Source organism: Meleagris gallopavo, chromosome 3 (genome assembly GCF_905368555.1).
Source record: "Meleagris gallopavo chromosome 3, MGAL_WU_HG_1.1, whole genome shotgun sequence".
Classification (NCBI taxonomy): Eukaryota; Metazoa; Chordata; class Aves; order Galliformes; family Phasianidae; genus Meleagris; species Meleagris gallopavo.
Window position 1 is genome coordinate 75,828,121 of NC_139406.1, and position 9,396 is coordinate 75,837,516.

General features: G+C 37.6%; 1 protein-coding gene across 3 annotated transcripts in view; it reads left to right on the forward strand.

The window, feature by feature from the left end:
- ZFPM2 (zinc finger protein, FOG family member 2) overlaps positions 1–4,959 on the forward strand; it is a 305,941-nt gene extending 300,982 nt beyond the window's left edge. Inside the window, exon 8 of one of the 3 annotated variants that reach the window (XM_085221559.1) lies at positions 929–4,947. In XM_085221559.1, the coding sequence (XP_085077685.1) occupies positions 929–3,420 (2,492 nt within the window). In that variant the 3' untranslated portion in view covers positions 3,421–4,947. Of the gene's footprint in view, positions 1–928 lie in introns of all 3 variants that reach the window. The other 2 variants (XM_010709238.3, XM_085221560.1) reach the window with 2 other exon arrangements.
- Positions 4,960–9,396: the final 4,437 nt, after the last annotated feature.

Genomic DNA, 9,396 nt, shown 5'->3' on the forward strand with positions numbered 1-9,396 from the left:
TGGAGGAGCTAAAGCTTCTTATATCCTCCTGGTGAAAAAACATTTGACAGGGAACAACCACTAATTAAAGTTCTGTGTATCTCCTCTGCTCAGTCAAGTCCTAGAAGCCCCAGATTATTTCAAATTCTGAGTGTGTCTTACAGATGTGAGAGTCACTGATGCTAGTAGTGAAGTGAAGCACTCCAGGTCCGACAGAACGACTTTACGCAGATTGAGTCACAATGTTCTTACACTTTTATATCATTCCACAGCCAAAAACATAGTTTATCTAACTAAGGCATATGCTTATATGTGTACATAGAACAAATATCCATGTTTCATTTCAATTTCATTAGTTCTTTCTGATGAAGATAGCTCTGTATCCTGTTCCCACACCATACCCAATTTGTGCAAGCAAAAAGTTGAGCATCAGTAATACTGAAAGTGCTACTTCTACTCTGTCTGATTTTCAGGCCTTCCAAGTTTGAGAACTGTACCTCAAAAAATGATATATAATAATCTCGATTTTCCTGACCTTGATGTTTTCTGTGCATTCAGAATATCCAATGACTGTATATGGGGAATATTGTTTTCTCAGTTAGGACTACTGTAATTTCGAAGACCTTTTCATTTACAATAAGTCTGGCCTATTTGTATCCTTTCCCTTGTTCTTTCTTTTCCTTCATCTCTGCTGATTACACACAGATACTAAAGCTCTCCACAGCAGAGTGGAAGTCTGGGAATGTCCTCCGTCAGACTGAGGAAAGAAATTCTGAACTAATTCAAGTATTTTCAGAGTGACTAATAAAATGCAAGATTCCTATTAGAAGACAATTAGTTGTTATCACTAACAACTTTGTTTGTACTTTCTGTGCAAGAGATTTTCCCGTATACTTCCTGAAGGGGAAAATGGTCATTTTAACTTGTATTTCATTTATCATTTTTATAGGAGTGAAAATGGAAGAATTTCTCCCTCCTGGTGCTAGTCTGAAATGCACAGTTTGTACTTACACTGCAGACTCGGTGATTAACTTTCATCAGCACCTGTTCTCGCATCTTACTCAAGCTGCCTTTAGATGCAGTCACTGTCACTTCGGTTTCCAAACTCAGAGGGAGCTACTGCAGCACCAAGAGTTACATGTCTCTGGCAACAAAATTCAGAGAGAAAGTGACATTGAACACTCTCCAAGTGGAAATGAAGAAGGTTTACAGCCAGCAACGGACCTGTTAAGCAGAAACGATGTTCCCCAGGGCCAAAAGACCATGCAGACTAAAGATGCAAGTTCTGATACAGAACTTGATAAATGTGAAAAAAAGGGTCCACTTTTTCTTCCAAATCAGAGGCCAGAAACACAACCTGCAACAAATAAGCAAAGTTTTTCATACACTAAAATAAAATCTGAACCATCTAGTCCAAGACTCGCCTCATCGCCAGTTCAGCCTAATATTGGTCCTTCTTTCCCAATGGGACCTTTTCTTTCTCAATTTGCTTTTCCCCAGGACATCACTGTGGTTCCTCAGGCTTCAGAGATATTAGCCAAAATGTCTGAACTGGTCCACCGACGGCTGAGGCATGGAAGCAGCAATTATCCTCCAGTAATTTACAGTCCTCTGATGCCAAAAGGGGCTACGTGTTTTGAGTGTAACATAACGTTCAATAATTTGGACAACTACTTGGTACACAAAAAGCATTACTGCAGTAGTCGGTGGCAGCAGATGGCAAAGTCACCAGATTTTTCCAGCGTTCCAGAGAAAATGCCAGAAGCTGTAAGTCCCAGTAATGGTCAGAGCTCTATAAGCATCCTGAATACAGCACCTCACGCATCAGATCCAGAGAATCAGCTTCTCCAGACATCTTGCATAAATTCTTCAAATGTTTTAGATTTGATTGGGCCAAACAATAAAGGTCATGACAAAGACTTTACAGCACAAGCTAAGAAGCTGTCAACTGCAAGCAATGGCGATGAGAAGATAAATGGTAAACCTTCAGATGTGAAAAATCCCAATAATCCTTTAGTAGAAGGGGAAAGTGATCCTAATAAGACTACATGTGAAGCATGTAATATTACTTTCAGCAGACACGAAACGTACATGGTCCACAAGCAGTATTACTGTGCCACTCGCCATGATCCCCCACTGAAGAGGTCTGCTTCTAACAAAGTGCCTGCCATGCAGCGAACAATGCGTACACGGAAGCGGAGGAAGATGTATGAGATGTGTCTACCAGAGCAAGAGCAAAGGCCACCACTCGTTCAACAGAGATTTCTAGAAGTGACTAATCTTGGCAATCCTTGTACGTCTACTCAAGAGTCAACAGAGAGCCTTGGAGAATGTTACCATCCACGATGCGATATATTTCCAGGAATAGTGTCGAAGCATCTGGAAACATCACTGTCTATTAACAAGTGTGTTCCAGTTTCAAAGGGTGATACCCCCCATTCTACTGTATCTTGCTTGGAGATGGATGTGCCAATAGATCTCAGTAAAAAATGCTTACCCCAGTCAGAGAGGACGTCCACTTCTCCCAAAAGGCTGCTGGACTACCACGAGTGCACAGTATGCAAGATAAGTTTTAACAAGGTAGAGAACTACCTGGCTCATAAGCAGAATTTTTGCCCTGTCACTGCCCATCAGCGTAATGACCTGGGACAGCTTGACAGTAAGGTGTTTCAAAACCCAGAAAGTGAAAGAAACAGCCCAGATGTCAGTTATGAAAGAAGCATAATCAAATGTGAGAAAAATGGAAACTCAAAACAGCCCTCTCCTAATGGAAACTTATTTTCCACACACTTAGCAACACTTCAAGGACTAAAAGTCTTTAGTGAAGCAGCCCAGCTTATTGCTACAAAAGAAGAAAACAAACATTTGTTTCTTCCACAATGCCTTTACCCTGGAGCAATAAAGAAAGCTAAAGGAGCAGATCAGCTTTCTCCATATTATGGAATAAAGCCAAGCGATTATATTTCTGGTTCTCTCATCATTCATAATACTGATTTAGATCAAAGCACAAATACAGAAAGTGAATCTCCTAAAGGTCAGGCTCCTTCAAATGGCTGTGCTGTGCAGAAGAAAGAGTCTCTTCCACTATTGCCAAAAAACAGAGGCATGGTAATAGTTAATGGGGGACTGAAACAGGAGGAAAGACCTGCAGCAAACCCACAACAGGAGAACATTTCCCAGAATCCCTCCCATGAAGATGGGCACAAGTCTCCTTCTTGGATCTCCGAGAATCCCTTAACTGCAAATGAAAATGTCTCTCCAGCAGTTCCTACAGCAGAAGAACAGTTATCTAGTATAGCTAAAGGAGTGAATGGGTCTAGCCAGGCCCCAAGCAGTGGAAAGTATTGCCGACTGTGTGACATCCAGTTCAACAATCTTTCAAACTTTATAACTCATAAGAAGTTTTATTGCTCGTCACATGCAGCAGAACATGTCAAATGAAACAACTGGTCACCTCTGGTACCTGTGTTTAGCATATTGTTCCATACAGTCTAAAGAAAGCTGTTTGAATTACATCTGGACAATCAGGAGATTTCACTATTGCTGAGTTGAAGACTTAAAGGTGTAATTTCATTACAGTCCATTAGTAAAGTGTATTATTGGTGCCATTTTCAAAAATATTTATTTATTTTACCAGCAGTATTCATAGCTGTAGTTATGTTATTTTTTATTTAAAAACTTTATATTAAAGTCATTTGTAATGTTATTGTATAGTTATCGTGTAGCACATATGGTTTGCACTGTATAGTAGATTTTAAAGAAAATAGTCACAAACAATACAGAAAAGCATTTTAGAAATAGCTTCAAAAGCACTTGTGTACCCTGATTTTTTTTCTTATATGCTGTCGCAGATATATATGTATATGCTAAAATATAACTTGCAAAGAAGTTTCAACTATGCTGTAAAGTTCGCCTTAAAATTTCAATTTTTTGAACAATTGGGCTCAGTTTGCACTTTATATTTTAGCAGATACAGTACCTTAGTCATTAGGCTTTGCATTTGTATGTAGCAGTATGTTTCTGTCCACTTTCTTAATCTGAAACGTACGTTAAATGAAGATGGCAATTCTTTTCTTGTATAGTACTTGTATTTTCTTTCGCTGATGCATCTCTGTCTCAATTTTTAAACCTTTGCTGTTAAATGCAATACTTTATAAAGAATGAACAAAATTACTGGAAGCAGTATTGTAAGTAATGAGGTCATATCAATCAGTTTTATCTTTTGAAAGGCACAGTCTAAAACAAAACCCTAAACTCAATGCTGCAATTATGAATCTAATTCATATATAAGATATATTTAAATATAAGAGTAGCAATACTGCAACTGGTGATCACAAAGATAATGTTCTACTTCTGATAGAAATAATTTCTCAACAAATGTTGTTACTATGCATGTATATGGATGGAATAAAATTCCAGATCATTGGAGATGTTTGGCAGTAATTTCTTTAAATTTGTTGGGTTTTTTGGGTTTTTTTTTTTTTTTTGGTTGTTTGCGTGTTTGGTTGTTGTTTTTTTTTGTTTGTTTTGTTTTTTAAGGAGGATTCAGAGCTCACAAACTGCAAATAATCTCTTAGGAAGAGATTAACATTGTTCCATTTTCAATGGAAGCAAAGTGTTCAAAGAGAAAATGAGTACATAGGATGCTTTCACTTTGAGTGAATCCTTGTTAACAGGCCACTAACACTAACACAACTAAATCTAAGGCAATCTAGTGAACTAAAATATAAAATGGGAAGGTCTGAAATCAAAAAGGCTGTTCCTTTTATTGGAAATAAGGACAGTGTATTTCCTCAGCACTTGTTCCATATGTCAAAAATGATTAAACTACCTGTTTCACAATAACTGTGGTACAATCCTTTATGTTTTTGGTAGTCATTAAGGAAAAGAATGAATAACATTTACTTATACTGAACAGCAGTTTTCTCCACTACTTCACTACATACATAAATATTCAATAATCTATATTAAAGTCTCAACAAATTCACAATTAAAACCTTTTATTTTTAGTCTTCTATACATTACTTTCATTTTTAAAAAATTATAAGTGTGTTATTGATGAATTTTTTATTCTATCACTTTGAAAGCAAAACCATAAACTGAATATGGCACATAAATGGTTGTAGTTAATTTAGTTCCTGTATGAACCTAAGAAACAGTGCAGAATCAGAATCATAAAAGGATGATATTTCAACTAAGCATCTGGAGTCTGGCATAAGGAGCCACCAGCATTCAGCAACCCTGCCCTTGTATACTTTGAAACTGAATTTGTCCTTTTGTATTTACAAGTGTGAATAAACTAGTACATGTTGATTTTATGATTTTACATGGTCCAGTAGCAAAAATATAAAAAACACTGTTATTTGCAGCTCTGATGATTAGCTGGGCTTCAAATAGAGAACACAGATGCTTAAAATTGTGCCAGTTCTCATTTTTCTCAAGTCTTACTAAGGATGAAAGGTGTTACAAACTCAAGCAGAGTAAAATAGACCAGTCATTCACGATTATCAATTAAACATTTATTAGAAAATATAATACCAGTATATCTAAGACTCCACAGTGTTTAAGATAGATGGTACATTTTGACCTTTTTGCTGGCAAACATTATTTTAAAATCTTCATCATACAAAATTGGTTTAAAGAACCAAATGATTACATATAGATACATATAGATACACTACATATAGATACAAGCCGATTCTAGAAGATTTGTGTGTATAGACAAAGCTTTTAGATGGAGTTGGTCTGAAAGCCACAGGTGGTATAATTTACAATTGCTAAACTTTAGGATATGTCTACACCATGACAAAGTCAAGGATAGTATCAGGGTTGAAGGGAGTACCCAGCTGAAAAGTGGTGCCAAAAGGGAAAATCATTACCATTAATGTTTCTGATCAGAAAATGTTGAGAGTACCTAATTTGTTGCAGAAATAACTTAAAGCCAGTCATGTTGCATTATATTCTTCCCCCTTGCAAGTCCAATTGCTCACACAACACAGAGTATACCTGTTTTTTCTCTTCATAACTATTTGGTTGAATGGTCCCATTTTTAAAAGTTCAAAACAAGTATTCATATGCAGGTATGGCATTACTGAATTTTGCACACATTTTTCACATTTTTCTCACTTCACTGGAGCATCTAACAGCTCCGACACATGCTAAATCCCAAAGTTGTATCATCACACACTCTGAAAGTAAAACCTTATGTTACTCACCAGACATTAACTGTGAATAACACAGAGCTGATACAAAAAAGTCCAGGATTCCTCAAACACTGTGGTGATAATTTCTTGGTACAGGTACTAAAGGAGCTGACTAGGAAAAGTTCCTTCCTAGGTTTGTTGCTTGTAAACAGAAAGGGTCTCATGAAAGAAGTGGCAATTGGTGGTCATCCTGGTCATGGCAGCCATAAAGCAGTCAAGTATAAATTCTTTGATGACAGGAGGAAAATTGCCACCAAAACTTCAGTCCTGGATATGGAGAGACCAAACCTCAGGCTGCTCAGGGAGCTAGTTAGCAAGGTCCTCTGCAAAACTGCTTTTGAAGGTATGGAGCTACATCAGTGCTGATCACTTTTTCCTATTCCAGTGATTGGGCACTGAAACAGCATCCTCAGGGTAGTGGTCACAGCCCCAAGCTGCCAGAATTCAAGAAGCATTTGGACAAAGAGCATTGTCCAGTTGCTTCTTGAACTCAGGTTAAGCTCAACGCTCGGTGCCATGACCCTTTCCCTGGGGAGTCTGTTCCAGTGTCCATCCACCCCCTCTGAAGAACATTTTCCTAATACTCAACCTGAATGTGGTAGGCACATCCCAAACACAATCTGAGAGAATGCGTAAGGTGATTGTTCCCTTGTCCCAGTTTGCCAGATCGTCTTCAAAGCTGAGGCACTGGGCTACCAGAAGCTGTCAGAAAAGACATGGCAGACAACAAATGAGTCCAACACTATTGCAAATGTGGGAGATATCAGATACTCAAACTTCAACTATGTTAGACTATGGGCATGTCTGATCCTCTCATCTGAAGTCTTCTGCATAGGTCACTGACAGTGCTTTGAGTCCAGAACTGTCAGAGACACAGCAAAATAAATCAGAATGAATTAGAATAACAATTGTGGTGTTTTGAATGGAGTGAAGTTAGTGTGGGGCAGGAAGGTGGGCAGAAAATCTGCACGTTCATGTAATTAAGGCTTCTTCATAATGTGAAGGTACATGATAAATGAATTGTAACTACAAGCATGGGACGAGAACTTTTGTGCTCGGGTGAATAGAAAACCTTAATTCTGATGTTTGCAGCTTCTAAATACATGTTTCTCCTACTCCATCCACTCACATATTTATAAAACATATACAGAGAGATCAACAGCTCCAAAAGAGGGCAAGAAGCTGTAAAGTTAGATCAAGCAGATGAATGAGATGATTAGATAAAGTTGTATAGTTCCTCATCTCCTACAGTTATGTCTCTTTGTTAGGGCTCTTACATCCCTCATTTCTTGAAACTCACTTCTCTCTAAGTGCTAGGCACCTTACTTGGAAACTTGGTCAGTTGTCAGGCCTTGCATCAAAAGACTTCCTTGTGGGAGAACTTCATGAATGGATGGGATGGACACAGCTGATAACTTTAATGCTTTTTACAAATAACCTAATATTCATCCACCAAGTACAGCTTCCCAATTCATTGGGCATGGGAGCATTAACTAGCTCCCATGCTATCAGGACAATCCCAACATTTATGCAAGGACAGCTATGGGGATGGAAGGGAGTCAGCATTTACTGCTTGTCCCCTCCAACCCATGCTACTCTGAGAAACATGGTGAAAGTTGTTGAACCAAGAGAGGAAGAGACTAGGGACTTTAAGATTTGCAACGTGTGGAGAAAGGATTTGAGGATTCTGTCCTCATGGTGGTTTATAGCATTTTACATTGAGCAGGCATTGGGAAAGTGTGCTTTTGTGAATTATTTCAGAAATCCCCTTCTTTTTATGAGAAATGTCTTTTCAGGAAGGGTAATTTTGATATTAGCTCAAAAGAAAAGATTTGGCAAAGTTTACAGAAGTTTTTATTATTATTCATTTATATTATTTATATTTTTATTTATATTTGTGTACTATATATGTAGCATCAGAAAAATACATCCAGATCCTTCATTTCATCTTACGAAACTAAATGTTACAACTACATGAGAGATGTTAACATGCTGTCACTTTTTTTTAACTTTACTGTGCTGGATGGTGCCACTGTCCCTTTGTGATGGCCACCTCACAGAAGAGGAAATAGGCTGTGCTCTGTGGGAACCTCCTCCTTAAATAACATTGTGTTTCTTCTTCCCTAAACATCAAAAGATATCATAGATTATATTTGCAATATGAGATGTGATACTGCCATTCATGATAGAAAAGTAATATCAAATACTCAGCTTGCAGATATCCGTCATACTTCTCTGATATAAAATTGCTGTGCATACTTGCCAGCCACTTATTATATAAAGTGATAATATTCATTTTTGCATTTACTTTAAGATCATGATAAACACAATTAATACCTATAATCGCAAAGTTAAAAAGCATTCATTGTTAGATAATGAAAGTGGCAGTTTTCTTTCCCAAGCAAAGAATTCCAAACTTTTCTTATTTTCAGATAAGACTAAAGGAAAAAAAAAAAAAAAAGTTATAACTTTGTCCAGTGGCACTCATAAGCCATTACTCTGGACTCAGGAAAATCCCATTGTGAATTCACTGCTAGTGTGGAGAAGCACAGTTCAAGCACCTTCTTTCGATGTTCAGAAGCAGAAGAATGAGAGATATGATGCAGGTTCAGATAAAACTAAATGACTTGTTTCATTATAGTAAACAGTTTGATGCAAAATGCAGCATTCTGAAAACATGCATTAGCCTGCTATCTGATGTTCTTTTAGAAATTGAGATGAGGTAAAGTTAATACTCTGCTGAGTACCAAAACCTCTTCTCTGTGGAGTATTACCACTGCCGTTAACAAATCACTCATAAAAATGCGGGTCAGGCATTTGGAACCTACATCTAATACTAACAGAAGTCCCATTGAAATGAATTATGGAATCGCTCACTCCAGTTGCAATGTCTAGGAGTAGATAAAAAGGAATATGTCTCTGTGACCTTTATACAGGTTCCCCTGCATTTATACACTATGCAATACAGCTTCTGCTGAGTGTGATACCAGTGGCTGCAGAGTAGGGGTCATTAGTTCCTCAAAATTACAGGGGAAACGGAGACATGTCCAAGAAGTCTTTGTATGGCTGAGACAATATCTCCCAGGATGAAAACTCCATGGCCTTTCTGTGAAGCATCTCTGAAGTTGCTTCATGTTTAAAGACAGTGCAATTTAGAGCCAATGTTTATAGCTTTAGTAGGTTTTGTCATATTCTATCTCCCAATAAGCTATAA